The sequence below is a fragment of the Dunckerocampus dactyliophorus genome, chromosome 16 (genome assembly GCF_027744805.1).
Source record: "Dunckerocampus dactyliophorus isolate RoL2022-P2 chromosome 16, RoL_Ddac_1.1, whole genome shotgun sequence".
Classification (NCBI taxonomy): domain Eukaryota; kingdom Metazoa; phylum Chordata; class Actinopteri; order Syngnathiformes; family Syngnathidae; genus Dunckerocampus; species Dunckerocampus dactyliophorus.
The window spans coordinates 13,662,001-13,685,170 of NC_072834.1; the positions used below are offsets into that span (position 1 = coordinate 13,662,001).

A 23,170-nucleotide genomic window follows, 5' to 3' on the forward strand; every position below is an offset into this window, starting at 1 on the left:
TCTCCAGACCCTTTCACGTCTGTCGCATGTGCTCAGGTTGAACTTGCTCTCATCAGGGAAGAGCACAGGGCACCAGTGGTGTAGTTGCCAATTCTGGTGGTCTATAGCAAATGCCAATTGAGCTCTACGGTGCTGGGCAGTGAGCACAGGGCCCACTACAGGACGTTGGGCCCTCGGGCCACCCTCATGGAGCCTGTTTCTGATTGTTTGGTCAGAAACATTCACACCAGTGGCCTGCTGGAGGTCATTTTGTTGGGCTCTGGCAGTGCTCATCCTGTTCCTCCTTGCACAAAGGAGCCGATACTGATCCTGCTGAGGGTGTAAGGACCTTCTGCCCTGGTCCAGATCTGGGAGGAGGTCCCCCAGGACACCATCCGTAGTCTCATTAGGAGCATGCCCCGACGTTGTCAGGCATGCGTACAAGCACGTGGGGGCCACACAAACTACTGAGAATCATTTTGAGTTGCTACAATGACATTTTGGCAAAATGGACCAGTGTGCTGCATCATTTTTTCACTTTCATTTTTGGGATGTATTTGTATTTGTACTTTATTTATCCCACAGCGGGGAAATTCACTTGTTACAGCAGCAAGCAAGATACGCAAGTAAAGAGTACAGTGTAAAGAATGCATATTGACTACAGTATGGTGGTTCAGGTGTTGTAGAGCCTGACAGCGGTCGGTATGAAGGACCTGCGGAACCTCTCCTTCTTACACCGTGGGTGTAACAGTCTGCTGCTGAAGGAGCTGCTAAGGGAACCCACAGTGTCATGTAGCGGGTGAGAGGTGTTGTCCATGATGGATGTCAGCTTAGCCAACATCCTTCTCTCCCCCACTTCCTCCACGGAGTCCAGAGGACCGTCCAGGACAGAGCTCGCTCTCCTGATCAGCCTATTGATCCTGCTCCTGTCCGTGCTGCCCCCTCTCCAGCAGCCTACAGCATAGAAGATGGCTGAGGCCACCACAGAGTCATAAAAGGTCCGTAAGAGAGTCCTGCACACACCAAAGGACCTCAGTCTCCTCAGCAGGTGGAGGCGACTCTGGCCCTTCTTGTAGAGGGCGTGGGTGTTGACGGACCAGTCCAGTTTGTTGTTAAGGTGAACACCCAGGATGTCTTTGATTTCCCTTCTCTATAGGGTGATCATTTTCATTTCTATCAAATTATGTGGCATCATTTTGTTACTAATACATCACCTACTTATTATCAGGAAAGATATTCAAGATCATTTTCCCCCCAGTTTAGATCTGATGTGTTTTCAAGTGTTCCTCAAATTTTTTTAGCAGTATATTTAGATCTGTGTAAGTCCAGTTATTGTATTCTATTGTATATTTATACTACAGTACATATACATATAGTAGAACTGAATATACTGTACAGTACATACTGTATATTTGCCTGGGTCAGGCAAGTGCCTACGTTGTGGTGACGTCACGTTGACGTTTCCGTAGCAACTGGGCCGTGAAAAAGCTCCGCGTGCGAGCTGTGCTTGTGTGTTCCCGGAGAGCTGCAGTGTGTGTGTGCGCGCGGTAGACGCACTGTGGAGCTTCCATGAGGAGAAGATGCTGAACATGTGGAAAGTTCGAGAGCTGGTGGACAAAGCGTGAGTAACCTGAGATCTCAGTGCTATGCTTTGATATGCTAAAATAAGCTAAGCTAACCGGCTAGGCACTGTGACGTCACGGTCGTAGCCCCTCAGCTGTTAGCTTCTGTTAGCTGGCTTAGCTACAGGCTTTTTAACCTTGCTTTGAACTCAGGGCTTCCAAGTGAAAAGTGCATTGTTAAATACACAGTGTGACGTGATGCCGAATGCTGGCGCTGTATGATGTGGCTTAGTTACCTTGAACTGCTTTTTTTCCATATTCTGAGCCAAAGCTGGCCAGGTAGCTAATTCCACGAGCATCGCTTAGCCCGTTATCTGCAGCATCACGCCCATGTCTCTGCCCGCAGGGCATTCAGCTAAATATGTATGTGAGGAAAATGCGAACATTCAGAATGAAAGTGAACATTCATTCGTCTGTTTCATGCTGTCTTAAATAAAGCTTCACCGCCCGAAACAAGGCCCTTTAGCCCCCCATCACACAAAAGACCGCTTAGCAAACAAAACTAACGGGACATAAAGTCCTAATTGATCATTAGCAGGACTTTAGCACCGCATTGCAAACTAATATATAACAACCCTGCAGCAATAATCAATCTCTTCCATTGACTGATAATTTTATAAGGTAGATGAAATGTGCTGCTGGTGTGTGTGCATGCTTTTTAAATACTTTTTCAAACAGCTAAGTGGAGGATGTATCAAAGCAGCAAGACATGTTTGACTGATATCATTAACGTAGCTTACTCTGAGTGTGCGTGTGTGTCCCACTAGCACTAATGTGGTGATGAACTACTCTGACATTGAGTCCAAGGTGAGAGAGGCCACCAACGATGACCCCTGGGGGCCTTCTGGTCAGCTGATGGGAGACATAGCAAAGTGCGTATATATGTGCACACATATGAAGTCAAACACACACTTGTGCGAAGACATAGCAACTTCACATATGATGTTATGCTTAAAAGTGCATGCCCTTATCATCTGATTGTGCGCGTGAGCAGGTCCACCTTCATGTACGAGCAGTTCCCAGAGGTGATGAACATGCTGTGGACGAGGATGCTGAAAGACAACAAGAAGAACTGGAGGCGTGTCTACAAGGTGTGCCCACCATGTTGTCGAGTCACAACACACTCACTGGCCACTTCCTTAGGAACATCGTTTAATGAGATCTCATAGCTTGAAATGACGGTGACGTTCAGTGTCGCGCTGTGGACACTGAGGTTATGTCTGATGACAACTGTAAGTGTTGACAGGACTGTTGCGTTGTGTTGTGACGTGCCAGGCGTTGCTGCTGCTGGCCTACTTGATCAGGAATGGATCAGAGAGAGTGGTGACCAGTGCAAGAGAACACATCTATGACCTGAGATCTTTAGAGAACTACCACTTCCTTGGTGAGTCTCAAGTGAAGACCAAGTAGCTTCTCATTGGATGGCTGATTTGTGTGGAACATGGAAACACGCTACTTTTCCTTTTGCAATAGCTATATGACTTTAAAGGTGATTGTGTGCACAGATGAGAATGGTAAAGACCAGGGCATCAACGTACGACAAAAGGTGAAGGAGATGGTGGAGTTCATCCAGGATGACGATAGACTCCGGGAGGAGCGGAAGAAGGCCAAGAAGAACAAGGACAAATACATCGGAGTGTCCTCTGACAGCATGGGAGGAGGAGGTGGAGGGAGCTTCAAGAATTGTATGTATGTCTCCTCCAGAGTGGAGCGCATCCATCACCACCTTAGGACGTCTCCTTGTGTCTGTCCCAGCTACTGAGCTGGAGCGCAGCAAGTGGGACGAGGACTGGGACAAAAGCCGGGCAGCGTTCCCCTTCAGTGAGAAGCTGGGAGAGATCAGCGAGAAGATTGGCAGCACCATCGACGACACGCTCAGCAAGTTCCGCAAGAAGGAACGAGACGACTCCCCTGACAGGATCAGGTAAGCACAGTCTTGTGTGTGCTTCCTTCACCACTGTGGCGTCCCCTGTGAGTACTGCGTGTCACGTGATGCTCACATTGTGCTTCCTATGGCTGCCGTAGCGACAACGAGGAGGACAGGGCATCCAGAAACGGTCGTCAGGAGGCCCTCGAGTTTAAAGACGAGGAGGAGACTGTGACGACCAAGAGCATCCAGATCACCCAGGCAACAGAAACCACCACAACCACCACACGCAAACGCAGTGGCGGCCCCAGCACCAAGACTTTGGATCTCGGTGCTGCTGCCCACTACACAGGAGGCAAGAGTCCTGAGGAGGAGGTACACGTTACTCGCTTTCCCTTTTCTTTTCCCTTCAGCCGTATTTAACGCCGCCCCTTCTCTGTTTCTTCTTCAAGACGTCTGTGAGAAAGTCACCCAGTGACTGTCTGGCTGACCTGCTTGTTATCGATCCGTCGTCCAGTCAGAGTTCTGCAGCAGGTAATGACATGAAGAGCGTAGCGCCATGTGTTGCTGTCCAGTGTTTCCCACAGGACGGCAATCTCTTTGTTGGGGGTGATGGGTTGGGGGATGATGTCGTCATCAAATTTGCATAGTTTGCCATGAGACATTTTCGAAAAAGTCAGTAAAAATAACTTGAAAGCAAAACAGAAATGTTTGCAACTGCAAATGAAACTGCATGTGGGAAACAAGACTGAGCTGCTTGTGATTGCTTTTAGATGGGGGAGGGGCCCACAGCAGCATTTGCTGCTCGTTGAAGAGTGATACAGTAATCCCTCATTTATTGCTGTTAATTGGTTCCAGACCTGACCGTGATAAGTGAATTTCTGCGAAGTAGTATTCCTTACTTAGAAATAGAATATTTTCTTCGCGCATCGAACACTTGTTTATGACCTTCTAAATACTGTTTTTGTCATTGTTAGAGCCCTCTAGACATGAAATAACACTCCTAATAGTCACTTATATACTTGTATTACCCAATTTAGTAGACATAATAATAGAAAATAAGACAGACATAAATAAGACTTAACATAGACTCACACGTTTGCACTGAGAGCGTACTTCCTGCGGTGGCTATTGTTTCATCAATGTAACGTTAGTGACACCGAGTGACCAGTGTAGAATACTTGTTTGTGGTTAAAGGGATAGTTTGAATTTTTTGACATGAAGTTGTGACATCCCCATCAGCAGTGGACTATTTCAACTGTGACTTACACCCCCATTTGGTCCCACAAGAAGATGGAAGCATCTTCATCACATACACACGAATGGAGAGGCGACAGTGCGCAGGTACACGGCGGGAGACACATACAACGCCAAGCGATTTGTGAGGTTTTTATTTCTTTTTTTGAGGAGGCATTTGTATGATGCAAATATATTGTATTACTCTTCTGAACGCTTATTGTTTTGAGAAGCCAAACTCTTTACTTAAATGACCCAGCAACTAAGCACAACTACGTTCCTTGTTACGGAAATCCAACCAGAACTGGATGGGCGGGACCAAAAGGGGGGATTACGTGACTGTTGAAGTAGTCCACTGCCGATGGGGATGTCATACAACTTAATGTCAAAAAATCCGAACTATCCCTTTTAAGAAGAGACTCACGTCACCGATGCAAGGAGAGAACACATGCAGTGAACATTCACACAGAAGCTGCTGCGGGTCACAACTCAGGCCAGTCACTCGCACTCTCCATACTGCTAACACTCAGGTAACACAGTCAACTCTAGCTAGCTGACATCACACACCTGCAACAAGTCACAGATAGTACACTACATATCACGTCTAAATGCCTTATACCAGGGGTTGGATCTGTATGCGGCTCTTCAGCCTCCTTGTTGCGTGTCCCTTTGCTGAGCTCGGTGATTTTTTAAATTTTAAATTTTTTTTTTTTAACACCGAAGTAGGGGAAAGTGCATTTTCAAAAATAATTTGAAATATCCGACTCACCGCAAGTCCGTGAATCCATTTAGACTGCGTTTTGACTGCTGATTAGATGAGCAAGGGAAGGTGAGGTAGGGTAGTGCAGTGGTCCCCAACCCCCGGTCCGCGGGAGATTTGTGAGGACACAAGCCGGTCCGTGGGTCAAAAAAGGTTGGGAACCACTGGTCTAGTGTATGCGGTGAGTCTCACTGGAGAGAAAAAAGTTGACCGAGTTTGGAGTTGAATCTGAAGCTAGTTACTGCACAGTAAAATGAAACTATGGCGTTTACGAGAGCATAGCAATATGTTTTATAACCAGAAGCGTTGTGAACACAGCGTTGTGTAGCTATGTGTTCATAGCCCGTGACACGCTAATCGCCGATGTGGTGAGGCGGCTAGTGTGCTGCGGGAGCTGACGGTGTCACCCAGCTTGTGGCTGCTGTTAGGCGGGGCAGAACAATGCGTTTTTTCTCTTTTACGTCTCCAAATACCAGTCCCTACATTTGTCACCAGTCTTTTTTGGGAAAATAAATCACCAAGAGGGCTTGGAAAGTAGCCAGATTTAGCAAGGGCTGCACATGAGATTGTAAGGAGGGGGCATTCATAGATGGAGAATACGTGAAAGAATCGTTCATAAAAATATCAGAGTATCTATTCCTCGAATTAAAAAATAAGAAATGATTCAGAAATGCCTCCCTCTGCAAAGACAGTCAAGGACAGGTGCAATAGAATGGTTATTGATGGCAATTCAGCACGGGCATAAATGCTATTGAGCAAACAACACGTGCAAAAATGTGGACTCTTTTTTTTATGTTAAACTTGGCTACATTTTGTTTTCATTTTAAACAAATACAAGAACCACTGAAAAAGGCGTTTAAATTATTTCAGAGTATACCTACACATGCATGCTACACTTTTATTTCTTGAATTTTGTTGTTTTAACAGGTAAAATTGAAAAAAGATACAGTTTATAAGCTGTAATGTTTTGCGGCTCCAGACTATTTTTTTTTTATTTTTTTTTTTATAAAGTAAAGGAAGAGCAGGCAAACTGGCTCTTTGATGCTAAAGGTTGACGACCCCTGCCTTGTACACTTCTGATCCAAATCAGAAGACCAGTTGAAAAATTGGAAGATTTTACATTTTGCATTGTTGGATCTTAAAGAGGTTCTATGTTGAGCTTCCAATAAAGCTTTCTCTGAATACAGTTGGATTGTTGCGCTACATAAGCAAGGCCTCTCGTAGCACTATAAGGCATTTGAAATCAATCAAGTGATTTGAAAAGCACTTTGAAACTTGAAGATCCTGAGGGTTATGGAACAAAAAAGTCAAGTGGTAGAACAAAAAAAAAATCACAGGCAAAAGAATGGCGCAGCTGCTCATTACTCCTTCTTTGAACTTTTATTTATATTTTAAGAGGGTTGCGGGGTTTTTTTGAGCTATGGTCAAACATTTCATCAAGTTATGAACAGCCTGTTTCAGTTTAATGTGTCCTTACAATAAATTACTTACTCAATTGTTTGTTTTTGCCTCACTCCCGTTTTGAAGCTCTAGTTGGAACCTCCTTAATATCAAGCACTGCAAAATGTAAATTCTTGCCATTTTTATACTGGTTGGAAGATTTTGATCAGGGGTGTATTTGTATTTTTGTTTATTTAGCCATTTTAATGCTTAAAAATGCTTAATTTAGGCCAATACTAATGATTAGCAGTTGTCAACCTTGAAACTAATTAATTTATTTTTGTACAACCGTGATAAATGTGTTATGTGTTTTATGAGCGAAGGCAAACAGGTAGCGTCAACTCTATTTGTGGCGGTCAAACTTATTTGCGGCAGCCCACAAATGAGTGTATGGGAAACACTAATGTCTTCTAGTAAAATGTGTGACCGTGTGCACATGCTGCCAGGTGGAAGCTGCAGCAGCTTCAGCCAGTAATGACTTTTCTTGACACATCTGATTCTTTACTCAATGTTTTGACAAACTCCCAATGTGTCACGTCTGTCATGTGACCAGCTGCCGCACCAACCAATGGGAACACTGAATTTGGAGACTGGAGCGCCTTCTCCAACCCTCAAACTTCATCAAGCTCCGCCTCCTCCCAGCCAGTCACCGACCTGTTTAGCAGCATACAGCCGCAATCGGCGCCCGCCTCCAACCCTGCCTCCGTCCCGCCGTCAGCTGAGCTCTTTGACCTGATGGGCGGGGTTAACCAGGCAATAACCAATGCCACGCTGAGTGCCTCACAGAGTTTGACCTTCTCTGTGGGAGGCGCAGCACCAGGACCATGTGTCACTATGCCAACCATGCCGCTTTCTCGCTCCCAGCAGGTGAGATGAGAAGAGATGTACATCCTCTTGTTGAAGATGAATTGGAAGTGGAATCCACGGTGTTTAAACTTCTATGAGATCATCTTCAATATGTGTTTCAGAGTTTGGGAGGTTTGGTGTGTCAGCCACCTGTTGGACTCAAGCAGAAGGTCGGGATGGGAGTTCCGGGATCTTTAGGGTCCACCTGGTCTGACCCGTCTGTCAACATCAACCTGGACTTCTTGTCATCCAGCCTCAACCCCACAAAGTCCCAGGCCACACTCAACCATATCCTGCAGCAACAAGGTAACATGTGTCCGCTAAGCAACCAGCTAACATAGTGGTGACTCCTCCCTCCCATTGTGCATCTTTGTAGGAGTACCTCCTGTCCACCTGATGGCCCAGAACTTTGGAGGACTCAACCTAAGCTCGCCGCCTGACGTGACGCCCATCAGACCTCTGGCCAATCACATGATGGCGAACAGCACCATGCCACCTTCAATGACTTCAGGGCCCGTGGGAATGGCCACGCTTCCGGTTAACGCTGGCATGATGGGAATGAACATGAACATGAGCATGAATATGGGCATGGCTGCTCCCATCATGATGGGAGGGATGACCGGCATGGGAGCGCCGGGAGTCGGAATGGGCCTCACGCACTCTGTCACCCCAGGTGTTGTTCCGGCCAAACAAGATGCCTTTTCCAGCTTTGGCAATTTTGGAAAATGAATGAATGTGTGTGCGCTTGTTGAAGGGTTGTTCTGCATCTGCAGTCAGGACTTGCATGCATCTCTCTGTTGGGGGTCTTTGAAGGTCTAGCAAACATGTTCCGTTAATGATAGTTACCACTCAGTGTTCTATATCCACTTTTCGCTCCACACTATCCAGGACTTAATGTGCTCGTCCTCACTAGGATGCATCAAAAACATTTGATGTTATTTCTTCGTATGTATGAAAATCAGACAGTTAACTGATGAACTTAGACTTGGCTCCGTGATGAACACATCTGATGAGTATTTTCTGAACGGCTGCTTGTCTCACTTGGACTTGGTCAGACTCCTCTCCAAACACTGCCATTTTCCCTCCGAACAGTCACTGTGGCCTCAGCAGAGACACACAGACGACACAAATGTGCACCAGGAAACAACATGGATGTCATCATGTGGATCAGTTACACTTGCGGCAAGGACAGATAGACCTGAAGGAGATTGTGTGTGTGTGTTTGGCGGGGGTGGGGTTAAGTGTGCATGGATGTATGTATCATGTATGTGTGTAGTCTGACTTTGACATGCACACACAGCTAAGCAGAGCCTTTTGTCACTCTCTGAGACAGTGTGCTCCAAATGACCAAATCTTTATTTTGTTACTCTCAGAAGGATGATTCCATAGATTTAACTTGATATTAGTTTACCTATCTTCATACAGGAGAGCTACTAATAACATTGTTCAGTTGAAACAAATCATGTTGTGTTCTTTTTTCCAGTGCACCTCGTTTTTTTAATTGTATATTTCTGTACTTCATCCTACATTGTATTAAATTATAACATGAAGTTAGTATCATTGTTTCTTGGTGGATGATGAGTGAAAAAACTGCAATCAGGCTGAACAAAGACATCGTGACATGTTTGAGCCAATGTTCAGCCGAGCTTAGATAGGACTCCATCAACCAATCAGAGATCTCAGTGTACATGATTGACATCGTGTTTTACCGAATAGAAAATCTCTACAACATTTAGGGGCGTTTCCAGGAAGAGACGCCTTACATTTTCCTGTAATGGCGGACCAGGCGGAGACGGAAGGAATCGGCTTCACCGATAACAGGTCAGAAAATGATGAATAAAGTGTTAATATGCAAACTAGATACATGTGATACTGGGGAAATTCTTACGTTTCACAACTACCTCACCGGACGGTTCCTTCGCCGTCAGAGTTTGATAAACAAAGGTACTATTTAAGGATATAGCCACGGAAGCTAGTGTGCTGTTCGCTAACTAGCTAGTGTGGGCTAGCTTTGCTCGTGGCACGCGGTAAACATCAGTAGTTAGACTGTTGTCTTCATTGCATTGACATGTTTACATTTACCATAGCCTCCTACTCACCATGATCCCATGTTGTGTTCAACCGGCGTGGACCACCACCGTAAGTTAGCCTGATAGCTTCATTATGCTACTCACGTTTGTTAGCAGGGGCAGCGGTTGCAAGTTGGTCCTCCAGTGTTTTGAATGCACAGTCTGGCGAAGTGTTAGCCTGTTTGCTCGCGGACCTCAGCCGTCAAGCGCGACATGGATGCAGATTTAAGTCTAATCGGTCCCCTTGTGCAGCTGAATGACATATTTAAGCATTAAAAACACCCCGATTTTTCATAACAGTTTAAGACATGCAGCTAAACTTTTGACTATTAAGAGTGTCCCTCTTCGGTTCCAAATTATACCTGTACAAATTACACCGGCTAGCATATGTTACCAATAGTGGTTGGTTAGAACATTTTATTGTATATGTTTGTCATTCGTAGTTGAACTTCGTAAACATTTTTTTTCGACCCGAATAAAATGAGTGGCGTTTTTGCTTTCACGCTGTCTGGTTACGTTTACATATCCGTGGCGCGTGCATAGACACAGAAGCAGTCTCAGAAGCGACCGACAATTTGGAGTCTGTGGAGTTATGATAAGCTATACATTCAATGATGGCTAACCTTAGCAACAAACTTTGCGAAATCGCTGTTATTAGCTGCAACAAACATAACTAATGCACGTGCTTGTGTGTTACGTGGGCGTGTAATGGCAGAGCAGGAAGAGGGTGGGTTTAGTCGAAGTAATACATTTTAAACTATTATGTCATTCATTGTCAGCTGTATCACCTTTTTTTTTATTTTGCGTCATCAACATCCTTATGTGACCCATGAACACACATACCTGTCTCTTTCCTGTGCATTCTAAAGCTATTAAGACAGCTAAAAAGCAGCAGTTAGTAAATGCATGTACTGGGACACACCTATTCCACATACAAAGCCTGGCATTAAAACACCTACATTATTTTAGCGTTTTATATACATTCTGTGACCATGTAGTAACAGGCAGATTCATGACAACATGTAATGGGTACAGTGTTTTGCAGTACTTTGGTCATTTTAAGCAGTATTGTAACTTCCACTACCACTACCAAAAAGGTAAGGCTACATGTTGTAGCTGCAGCCACTGCTGCTGTGTTTTTAATTTTTGAGTTTGGAAAAGTTAACGCTACATGTAGGCGTTCGTTTCTATGTTACGATGTGAAATCAATGCGCTCAGGAAGGAAGTTCTGGTAATGCTTAAAAGGACCAAAATATGGCAAAATACTGTAAGTATTACATGTTATCAAGGATGTACCTGTTACTAAATGGTCACAGCATGTATATAAAACCTTTTTGGAGGTTTTTGGAGGTGTTTTAATAGGTGTGTCCCATTATGTGCAGTAATGAACTGTCTCATTACCACTGCGACGCAAGAGTTAGCATCGCAGAGGTCTTCATCCACGCATGTAAACACTGTGGAACACATACACAACAATGGACAAGTGGCAGTGTGCAGTGATACGAACGGAGAGAAAATAACGTTGAGCGATTGTATAAGTCTTTTGATCGCATGTTGTTTTGAGAAGCAAAACGCTTAAGAGAACCAAGCAACTAGCCAGAAGTACTTTCCTCCACAACGAAAGGTGACCAGAACCCTGCTCATGGGGGGAAAAGTCACTCTTGATGCACTACACTGCTGATGGGGATGTCATACAACTTCATGTAAAAAAAAAAATCCAAACTATCTCTTTAAAGGAGGGTGGTGCTTGGTTTCTTTTTTGTTCTGTTAACTGTGGTTACCTGCAAGGAAACACTTGCAGTCATCTTTGCTTTGCACAAAAAGGGCTTCCCATTTACTTTGCTGCTAGCAAGATTCGGCCTCAATCAACCATTTATCCAATCATCAAGAACTTCAAAGAGAGAGTTTCAATTGTTGAGGAAAAGGCATTAGGGCTCCCAAGAAAGTCCAGCAAGCATCAGTACTGTCCCCTTAAGCTGATTTAGCTGCGGGATCGTGCTGTGCTTGCTCAGGAAGGGTAGCAGGCAGGTGTGAGCACATCTGCACGCACAGTGAGGCGAAGACTTTTGAAAGATGGCTTGGTGTCAAGAAGAGTACAAAGAAGCCACTTCTCTCCAGGAAAAACATCAGGGTGAGGCTGGTATACTGCAAAACATATAGATTTAGACTCCTGAAGACTGGGGTAAAACCATTTTCTCTGATGAACCCTTTCCGATTGTTTGGGGCAATTAGAAAAAAGCTTGTCTGTAGAAGAAAAGTTGATAGCTACCATCAGCCCTGTGTCATGCCAACAGTAAACCATCCTGAAATCATTTATGCACGGGCTTGCTTTTCAGCCAAGGGGAGTGGGCTCACTCGAAATTTTGCCTAAGAACACACCCATGGATAAAGAATGGTACCAAAACATCTTCGGGCAAACGTGATAACTAAATAGAGTGATAGATATGATGCTGAGTGCATGCAAAGTTATTTCCGATAACCTTTTAAACAGTAAAGGCAATTCAACATTACATCTGAAATGAAAATGGGAAAACTCATCAGGAGTGGAAAACCCATTTTACTTCCACTGGCTCGCAACAACAGGGGGTGATTAATTGCAAAAACCTTTTTATTATGCTGAAGATCCACAGTAAAAGATTATCGACACCCCTGCTTTATTGGAGACACTGTGGTTCCTTAAATGCTCATCATGCACATATTTTTTGAAGTTGTGAAAAGATGGAATTATTTTGGGAAGATGTATATCCAGTTCTGGCCAAGGTGCTAGGATATTATCCTGGACTACAAATGTTAGTTTGTACATGGGACATATTGCACCAGTGGTGCGAACGAAGGATTGCTGTTTGACTCAGGTGCTTATTACGGCTTCTAGGAAAACTGTTATAAACTTGAACCTCCCACCCAGAACCAATGGCTGGACGTTATAAAGGAAATATAGGCAATGGAGAGAGTGACTCGTATATTACTCCTGAGGGAAGACCTGTTCAAGAAAAGATGGTTGAAGTAGACAGTTTATGCAGAAAACATTTAAGGATACTATCGCAGGGTATGAAAGCACCCATAGGATGACTATAAGTAATGTAAGATGAAAAATATGTTTAATATTAACTCCCGCAAGCTTTTTTGTTTATCTTTTTAAGTTAAATTGCTGTGTGTTACTGACTGAGAAATATGTGCAGTTGTGTTTTTCCTTGAAAGTTGAAAAAAAGTACAAAAAAAAAGTGGGAACTGGCTGGGCGAACAAAACGTCAGTATTTGAGTCCATGGTTAGGAAACTCCCCAAAACTTAATCCCTTTGAGAACTTGTGGTCAATCCTCAAGAGGCGGGTGGACAAACAAAAAGCTGCAAATTCTAACAAACTCCAAGCATTGATTATGCAATAATGGGCTGCCATAAGCCAGGATGTGGCCCAGAAGTGAATTGACAGCATGCCACGGTGAGTTCAAAATAGAAGGGTCAACACTGCAAATATTGACTCTTTACATTAACTTAATGTAACTTTCAATAAAAGCCTTTAACATGTATGAAATGCTTGTAATCTTACTTTACTTTACTTACTACAGTATACCTTTTAGTAAATAACATTTGACAAAAATATCTGAAAACACTCGAGTAGCAAACAGTACAAAGTCATTCTCAAAACGTTTGGCCATGACTGTAGTAGTAGTGACGTAATCACCGGAAAGAAACAGAATGAACCGGTTGAGGTTGAGCTGCATGAGGACTATGTTGACCATAAGAGAAGTAAACAAAACACACGTCTCTTGATTAAACAACACATTCTAGCATCGGAATAGAAAAATCAACATTTTTCTCTTACTGGGCAGTTTTCTCGGCGAGCTTGGTAACGAACAAGGTGGCTGTGCATGTTTGTCGTGCCCCTCGTGTGTTGTATTTTTGTGAGAAACTACAGTACACATTGCAAAGTCCTTATCCAGCTTTGTCCCATCCACGCTATTAAAAGTCAAAGTGAGTCCATGCTTTTGATTTCAACTCTGCTGGCGCGTCTTTCCGTTAAACTTCACCACCTGAGTCCGCCATAGTGCGGCGTTTGTTAATAATACAAATAATAATTAAATGAATAGTAAAAACCCGATACACGGCGAGAACGTAAAGATAATTTATTGTAGGGTTAAATGTTGCGATAGTTCGAGATATGGCTAGTCCGTCGCACTTGGTTTAGAACACTAATAATTATTGTTAATACTGTTTTCGGTTTTTGTGTTGCAGAATGGCGCAGCAGGCCGTGCGCTTTCGTGGCCCTGCGCCTGCCCCCACGCCCGCTACAGTGCCTGCTCCTGCTCAGACCCCCGTATTGCGTGGCCCACCACCTCTACTTAGACCGCCGCCGCCTCCTTTTGGAATGATGAGGGGGCCACCGCCACCTCGCCCCCCATTTGCACGTCCACCCTTTGACCCCAACATGCCACCCATCCCACCTCCAGGCGGCATGCCTCCCCCCATTGGCCCTCCACACCTGCAGGTGAGTTCTTTAGCTCTTCTATAAGTCTTGCAGGAGTTTAATGAGAGCATTGCTTAAACCTAAGTTGATTAATATCAGTATCTACTGTATTTGTTGTATTATATACTTCTTTGAGCAAGCTGGTGACTTTGATGTCTTCATTGAAGTAAAATTAGGTTGTTTTCAGTTTCACTTTATTAAATGAATTAATGCAATTAAAGCCTCTGTTCTCTTTGTTGCAGAGACCTCCTTTTCTTCCCCCTCCCATCGGCAACCTCCCGCCTCCTCCAGGAATGCTCTTTCCCCCTGGTATGCCCCCAGTTCCTGCATCTGGAAGCCCTGCCCTCAACCCTGCCGAGGAGATCTGGGTAGAGAACAAGACACCTGAGGGCAAGGTAATATTGTAATAATAATTCACTTCTGGTCCTAAGGTGGTCCTTCTTTTCTTCTTCTTGTACAACATTACTGCACAGTTAATATTTAGCCATGTATGAGAAGCTGTTGACAAAACCCACAATTCTGAGTTGCTAAATCACACAGGCATATTACTACAACGCTCGGACCAGAGAGTCGGCGTGGACTAAACCAGAAGGCGTGAAAATCATCCAGCAGGCTGAACTCAACCCTCTACTTGTGGCGGGGGCTGCCACTGCAGCGGCAGGCACCACTGTGGGCGTGACGGTGGCTGCCAGCTCGACCAGCGTAAACACGACAGTTAGCACACCAGCTGACGCCTCGCCCACTCCTGCCCCTTCCAGCACCCCCTCACGTACACTCAGTTCCAGTCCTGACACTACCACCACCACACTTTCCCCCTCTGTGACCATTGCAGGTTAGAACACACATACACACACCCGCACTCACACCTGCACATGAAATACAAATCTCTTTTTCTGTCCCAAAAGCCAGTGTTGTAGCAGACCTCGCCCCCATTGTCACGGTGACCTCATCAGTTGCAGTGTCTCCAGTCACTGTAGTGACGGTCTCCACGGTGCCCTCGCCGGTCACGGCTGTGCAGACCGTCTCTCTGTTGCCCACCGCCCTGCCTCACAGTGTGGCCCAGCCCACCGCAACCATCCCTGCCTTCCCCCCCGTCATGGTGCCGCCTTTCAGGGTGCCCTTACCAGGCATGCACATCCCGCTGCCAGGTGAGACCATTTGTGTTTGATACACTGATCACTTGTAATGCACATGTTGCTTTTAGGGCGCACTAACACTCGGCCAATCGTACCCTGCTTGGGCATATGTCACACCTAAAAGCTGCCATGTTTTGCGAGTGTGAGCGCACTAATCCATGCCCGGGTGCGGCATACTTCCTTCTCTGTTGGCATGATTGGTCGAGGCAGCCTAGGGCCCGACACGGTTCCAAAACAGGCCAGAGCACAAATGCACAGTGTGAGCACGAGAGGATGGGGGATTTGCATCCAAGTCCAGCATGGTACATCTCTGAGAATGGCCTAGTGGGAGTATGTCTTTAGTCACAGATGGACAAAAGTAAGGTGGAAACCATAATAACTGATGGCTTACACTTGAAAATAACATGCAGTGGAACCCACTTTAGTAGTTCCTATTTTTGTCAACCAACTCCTCAAGTCCCGGTCTACGGTGTTGTTCTTATTACTGAAAAGTGCTCGCTTCAGCCGCCCTTGACATACATGATCGACCGCTTTTGTCAACATAAAATTTGTGAACCGAAAGGGGTCATTGAATGAAAAATGGGTCCCTTTATGTCAACGTGTTGTGCTATTGTGAAGTTCATTATTTCTAAGCAGCGACATACTGTTTAGTTACACCTCATTATAAGGTGCACACAGCGACTTTCTGTTTGTTGCAAAATCTTAAAAATAAAAGGCAAGGTAAGTTTATTTATAAAGCACATATCATACACAATGTAATTAAATGTCATTTACAGAAAAGAAGGCAAAGATCATTAAAATCATTTAAAAAACATTTTAAAAACTGTTAATGTCACATTATGGCATTAGCAGCAGTGTGAACCTGGAGTCTACATTTTATTTATATTTTAGATTGTTAGCCGCTGGAAGAAAGATTTGCACATGTACAAAAGCTTTGTCATTGTAGTCAAGACATGCAGCAAAATTAGCAGCAGTAGCAGTAGCTCTGTTAGATAAGTGTACAGTATAAACAGAAGAATCAAAATGACCCTTTATTATTGCCTTTTTTCTTATTTCTGGCCAATGTCAAATTATATTTCCCTTTTTTTGAAAGCACAAACATGCTACAAAAAGCAATGGCTCAAATAAGAAATTGATAAAATCATCTGGAATGGCAAAGAAAGCAGTTTTGCACGACTCCCAAACGCCATCAAAATTCTTTGGTTTCATCTTACAAGCATCCTCCTTCATCTAACCCCAAATTTGCTCATGTCTGTTGACTGGGGTGGCCAGGCCTGGAGCATCTTGACCTTCTTCACTATCAAAAACTTTGATGTGGAGGCTGAAGTGTGAGAAGGAGCGCCATCCTGCTGAAGAATTTGCCCTCTCGTAATTTGGAAGGTAATGGGCAACTCGAATTTAGAGAGAACTAAACATTGCATTTGTCAAGGCCCACAGTTTACAGTAATGATGGACAGTGGAAAAGTGGCAGAAGGTTGAATTTTCTGATGAATGATTTAGTAAACTGCATCCCAATCACCATGAATCCTCCAATCGACCTATTGGAACCCAAGATTTACCCAGAAAACAGTCAAGTTTGGTGGAGTAATATCATGGCTTTTGGTTACATCCAGTATGGGGCTGAGCAAGAGATCTGCAGAGTGGATGGTAACATCAACAGCCTGAATTATCAAAGAATACATGTTGCCCATTACCTTCCAAATCACAAGAGCATGCAAATTCTTCAGTAGGATGGCGCTCCTTCTTATACTTCAGCCTCCACATCAAAGTTTCTCATAATGAAGGTCAAGATGCTCCAGGATTGGACGGCCCAGACATCAGACATAAACATTATTGAGCATGTTTGGGGTTAGATGAAGGAGAAAGGCTTGGAAGATGAAACCAAAGAATTTAGATGAAGTCTGGGAGTCGTGCAAGACTGCTTTCTTTGCCATCCCAGGCGATTTGATCAATTAGTTATTTGAGTCATTGCTGAGACGTATGAATGGAATCCTCCAAGCCCATGGAAGTTATTCACAATATTCTTCTTACCAAGGCACCCGGACTTTATGTTGTGATGTTTTTGTAGCATGTTTGTGAAATATTATTTCTACCGTACGTTATTTTGGTATGCGACAACACTTTTGTCTAAGCACAATCTGACCTTTCTGCTCGAATTAAATGATAAAACTCAATGAGTGATACAAGACTTGATTTTGCTATAATAAGCATAATCCAGAGGCTTTTGCCTTTTCATATAAGCAACTAAAAGTTAAGTAATTATTCATTGTTCCTGACGCTTAGATAAGTGACAAGACTTTTGTCAGGTGCTGTTTGTATGTCTTTCAGTCAGCCGGTCCAATGGGGCGTAGACATAAACTGGTTCCACTGTACGACAATGTTGCTTGTTGCTTCAAAATAAATGTAAAAGTAGCTTCCACGATGTGCTGCGTTCCATCTGTACGTTAGGAATGGTAAATGTTGATGACTTGTGTGTGTGACACATAGTGCAGACACACAGTGTAAGGCCACAATCAACTCAACAAAGGACAGCAACGGTGGACCTTTTTCTTCTTGTTTTTTGTCTTCTTCCAATTTGGAAGTGACTCTTTTCTGTCCATCCATCAACACACTGCACTGTGTATAGCTTCGCCCCTTGAGCGACTCATCCACGGTGGTACAGATTACTCTTAATGTAGTATCACTGCTTTTGACCAACAGTTAAAATGTGCTGCTTGGCTTGCTTGGCTGCTCCTTTTGTTTCTTCTGTCTCACGTAGCGGACAGTCTCACCGTCCGTGCTGTCTTCTCTGAGGACGATGTGTCATATCGATATCATGACCTCCAATTCCAAGTCTGTCTGAGTGATACATACACACACACACACGCATACAGGTAGCAGATGTGTCCAGTGTCCCGCTGTGTCCAACCACATGCTTGCTTGTCCGTTGTTTTTGCAGGTGTAGCAATGATGCAGATAGTAGGCGCACCCTGTGTAAAGGCGGGCCCCGGCGCCAACGGTAAACACACCCGGCCGCTCGCCTTTCAGTCGCCCACTAGATGGCATGTTAGTGTACGATGTTCACAGCAGTCATTTGGTGCTGAATGATCCATCCGCTGTCTCCCCCCAACAATAGACACACATTGTCACACAAGTCACAACATTTGAGTTTAGTGACGCTGAGTGTTTTTTACCTACTGACAGCCAGCAGAACTGTATGCGTGTGTGTGCGCGTGTGTGTATTCTGTTGAAGGTTTGTGCTTGTGGAGAGCAGCAGAGGACGCAAGATGTTTTATCCACCTGTTAGAAGACATGTAGATCTAGATGTGCTTGTTTGTTGTTGAAGCATGGATGTATCTGTGTTTGTTCTCACTGCTTTGTGTGTTTGCCTCTGATTTATGTTTGTGCCGGGCACCTTTTTACAATGTCCTTAATTCTCATGTGGATGTCAAGCTGGGTGCATTGCTACAATATTCATTTCAGTTTGTTGCTCCTCATTGGATGTAAATGCATACTAGTGTCAGTTGTGTGGGAAAAAAACAACAACTTGGTGCTTGTCCTCTCCAAACAGGAATGCTGCCCGGCATGGGCCCACCTTTGGTCTCGATGATGCACCCTCAGCTGGCGCTCTCGGCGGCTCCCGCCTCCATGGCTGGAGCTCTGCAGCTCCCCGAGTGGACTGAGTACAAGACGGCCGACGGGAAGACATATTACTACAACACCCGCACGTTAGAATCAACCTGGGAGAAACCGCTGGCCCTACTGGAGAGAGGTGAGACAAATACACAACTCATGTTTTCATGCTACTTACTTAGCACACATCAATTAAGCAAGCAATTATTAATAATGAATGGTGTGTGCAGAAAAAGAAGCAGAGAAGGCAAAGGAGCGTCTTGCACAGGAGGAAGCTGAGGCCATGGAGATGGAGGATGAAGGCCACAAAATAGTAAAGATGAACAGTGACAAACAGGTAGGAGGCATCACACTTGAGATTTCTCAACAGTTCTAGCATGTTAAACACTTGCCGTGTTCTCGATAAAGGAGCGCAAAGAAGAAGAAATGACCGAAGAAGAGAAGGCGGCACAGAAAGCCAGACCGGTCGCCACCAACCCCATCCCAGGAACGCCATGGTGTGTGCCCTTGTTCATAGCTAACGCCAAGCTCCTGTCCACCCTGTCATGCTGTCCAAGCTCATTCTTCTTCTCTGTGGGCATGCGTGCTGCAGGTGTGTGGTGTGGACAGGTGACGACCGCGTCTTCTTCTACAACCCCACCACACGTCTCTCCATGTGGGACCGGCCTGAAGAGCTGGTGGGCCGTGCCGATGTGGACAAGCACATCCAAGAGCCGCCGCACAAGAGAGGCCTGGACGACACCAAGAAGACAGGTGATAACCACGCTCTGCAGTCACGTGACGGCAGTGCTGCCGCTTCCTTGTTTTGATGGACTCATGAGCAAAAATCTGTGTGTGCATTCAGGTTTCAACAAGGAGGAGCATGAGCTCGGCGTCGCCACTGATGACACACATGAGGAGGAGCCCACCAAAGCCAAGAAGAGAAAGTAAGTCGTGTGTGTCCAAGTGTGAGACATTTGTCTTTCTCACACTACATGCACGTTTGTCTCTTACACACAGGAAGGAGGATGTGAAGGAAGCAGACTCTGAGAAGGAAGCTGTGATGGAGGCGGAGCTAAGAGCCGCCAGAGAGAGAGCTGTGGTGCCGCTTGAGGCCCGCATGACCCAGTTCAAGGACATGCTGCTGGAGAGAGGGGTATTCATATCCTTGATTTCAGTTGTTCCTTTGTTGTGTGACATTGTTAAGAGCTAGACATTTAATTGGCATGTAGGTGTCAGCCTTCTCCACGTGGGACAAGGAGCTTCATAAGATCGTCTTTGACCCCCGCTACCTTCTGCTCAACCCCAAAGAGCGCAAACAGGTAAGCGCTTGCTCTCCCTCTCTCTCTTTTTCTCTCTGTGTGCACCACTGTTTGTCCACCTGCGGAGTCGGCATGGTTCTACGGCAGTTGTCGGGTTGCAGGTGTTCGACCAGTATGTGAAGACGCGGGCGGAGGAGGAGAGGAAAGAGAAGAAGAGCAAGCTTTTGCAAGCCAAAGATGAGTTCAGGAGGATGATGGAGGAGGCCAAGCTGACAGCCAGGTGATACTCTTGTCTGACACACACACACACACACACATGCACACGCTCACACCAGTCATGTATGTTGCTGAATGTCTTGAAATGGACAGGACCACCTTCAGCGAGTTTGCTGTCAAACACGGTCGAGACCCCCGATTCAAGAGCATCGACAAGATGAAAGACAGGGAAGCCATTTTCATCGAATTCATGACCGCCCTGAGAAAGAGAGACAAGGAAGACTCCAAGTCCAGAGGAGAAAAGGTCAGGAGACGCCCACACCCTACACAAACACACACACACACGTCAAGCCTCCTGGACGTGTGGTCCTTGCTGACTGTTTAGCTGGTGCTCTCTTCCTCTTACAGGTGAGGCTGGACTTCTTTGAGCTCCTCAGTGATCAGCATGTGGAAGGAGGCCAGCGCTGGAGCAAAGTCAAGGAGAGGATGGAGACGGACCCCCGATACAAGGCCGTTGAGAGCTCCGCCCTCCGGGAGGAACTCTTCAAGCAGTACCTGGAAAAGCAGGCTAAGGTGCCACCACACGTTGCTATGTTTCCATGCCACCTAAATGGTAGATCCAGCATTTCTTTGAACCACCTAAACTGATGGCGTCCTCCTCTGCAGAGTCTGGACATGGACAAGGAGCGCGAGCTGGAACGTCAGGCTCGTATCGAGGCCAGTCTGAGAGAGAGGGAGCGTGAGGTCCAGAAGGCTCGATCAGAACAGACCAAAGAGATTGACAGAGAGAGAGAGCAGCACAAGCGTGAAGAAGCCATTCAGCACTTCAAAGCTCTCATGTCTGACATGGTAGGACCTTTCAAGGTGGCCCTCATGTTCTTGTTTGTGTTGTCCTCCACCACTAAGCAACACTACAGAGCACAACACCAGTGTCCACAATGCTGACACGTCCTCCATCATCCACTCAGGTGCGCTCGTCAGACGCTATGTGGTCAGACACTCGGAGGAACCTTCGCAAGGACCACCGCTGGGAATCTGCGTCTCTGCTGGAGCGAGAGGAGAAGGAGAAGCTGTTCAACGAGCACGTGGAGGCACTGGCCAAGAAGAAGAAAGAACATTTCAGGCAGCTGCTGGATGAGACCACCATGGTGAGCTTTGAACTACAGCAACACGGCCAAGAGCCAGCATTGTGCTCATTGTCTGTCTGTCTCTGTCTTCAAGATCACTCTGACCACCACGTGGAAAGAAGTCAAGAAGGTCATCAAGGAAGACCCTCGCTGTATCAAGTTCTCCTCCAGTGACAGAGTAAGACCACCCTCACTCACCTAGCTTCGCTGTCACTCACCTGACTCCATGATGACAGCATCATCATGTTCCCCACATGTTGTAGAAGAGACAGCGAGAGTTTGAAGACTACATCAAAGATAAGTACATCACTGCCAAAGCTGACTTCAGAACGCTACTGAAGGAGACAAAGTTCATCACATACAGGTCAGCTGAAAGAACACTATACATTTTTGTTTATGGTGAGAATGTGGTCTTCTAAGCATGTTTCCATGAAGACATTTAAAATGACAAAGTTTCAAATGGTTAGTGTGCTGAAGTAAAACTACTCTGAAGCTGTCACACATGTCCTTCCTCAATCAGGTCCAGGAAACTGATCCAGGAGTCAGATCAGCACCTCAAAGACGTGGAGAAGATCCTACAGAACGACAAGCGCTACCTGGTGCTGGAGTGCGTCCCTGATGAGCGCAGAAAGCTCATCATGTTCTACATTGAAGACCTGGACCGCCGCGGACCGCCCCCTCCCCCCACAGCCTCAGAGCCCACGCGGCGCTCCACCAAGTGACCTCCTCAGTGGGCCAAGAGAATTTCCTCCCCCCTCGGCACCTCCACACCCCTCAAACAGTGTTACCGCTGGGAGTTGTCGCTTGTTCGCGTACCATAGAGATGGACCCCCCTCCCCACTCTGTGTTACGTCTCTTCTTAGCCCCTCCAACGGTTTGTGGCAAACACGGGGAAATTAAGTCACCTCATCCCGGGGTGACTTTTGACCTCTGACTTGCAGCGGGATGACGATGACGATGATGATGATATAAGGCTGCACCCTGAGCAGCCACATGTGTACCATAGATAATGTAAATCATGTTTAGTGTGTGTGTGTGCGCGTGCGCGAGTGAATGAGTGCGCGAGTGAATGAGTGCACGTGTGTGAGGCGTGCTGAAGCCTTACAGATCCACGGTGCCGCGCAAAGTCTGGAATGTTCCTCTCTGCTCAACTCGCAGCAGCAGGTTGTCTCGACGTCGAAATAAACAAAACTTCCAATCTTTTTTTCACTTCGTTGTCACCTTTTTGTCTTTCATTCTCCATGCACGTCTTTATGTATGTATGTGGTACATGTTTGTACGTATGTACATTCAGACGGCAAGAACCATACATTGTGTTTTGAGTTCTACTAGATGACGTCATCAGATGCGGAAATAAATTAAAGCTGCTTAATTTACAATTACAACAGTCATTCCCGTAATATCATACGATATTTAAATTATATCTTATGTTTTGGAGAAAGTAGCAGTAAAAAAACTATTAAATTATAGTTTATAATTAAAATACATGTTCAAATAAACCCGATATAATGACATATCAAGCTTCGATTCCAGAACTAGTACGTACTGTAAAAACG

The 23,170-nt window shown here is 45.4% G+C and overlaps 2 protein-coding genes across 3 annotated transcripts; both read left to right on the forward strand.

Annotated features, from left to right (window-relative positions):
• Positions 1-1,448: 1,448 nt before the first annotated feature.
• Positions 1,449-9,308, forward strand: LOC129169119 (clathrin interactor 1-like). The gene is made up of 11 exons (XM_054755196.1): positions 1,449-1,600; positions 2,369-2,473; positions 2,596-2,692; positions 2,877-2,985; positions 3,107-3,286; positions 3,357-3,525; positions 3,627-3,843; positions 3,921-4,002; positions 7,458-7,771; positions 7,873-8,056; positions 8,127-9,308. The coding sequence occupies exons 1-11, from the start codon at positions 1,560-1,562 to the stop codon at positions 8,477-8,479; spliced, it is 1,851 nt and encodes a 616-aa protein (XP_054611171.1). The 5' UTR covers positions 1,449-1,559; the 3' UTR covers positions 8,480-9,308.
• A 195-nt stretch (positions 9,309-9,503) lies between these two features.
• tcerg1b (transcription elongation regulator 1b (CA150)) lies at positions 9,504-22,823 on the forward strand. 2 transcript variants are annotated; one of them, XM_054755194.1, is made up of 21 exons: positions 9,504-9,571; positions 14,051-14,303; positions 14,525-14,677; positions 14,823-15,114; positions 15,188-15,430; positions 18,357-18,416; positions 18,969-19,169; positions 19,261-19,367; positions 19,439-19,527; positions 19,623-19,783; positions 19,875-19,956; positions 20,030-20,165; positions 20,242-20,331; positions 20,433-20,551; positions 20,641-20,791; positions 20,896-21,060; positions 21,154-21,336; positions 21,456-21,635; positions 21,709-21,792; positions 21,878-21,978; positions 22,135-22,823. In XM_054755194.1, the coding sequence occupies exons 1-21, from the start codon at positions 9,525-9,527 to the stop codon at positions 22,334-22,336; spliced, it is 3,099 nt and encodes a 1,032-aa protein (XP_054611169.1). In that variant the 5' UTR covers positions 9,504-9,524; the 3' UTR covers positions 22,337-22,823. The 2 variants fall into 2 exon arrangements, with proteins under 2 accessions (XP_054611169.1, XP_054611170.1); XM_054755195.1 differs by lacking the exon at positions 18,357-18,416.
• Positions 22,824-23,170: the final 347 nt, after the last annotated feature.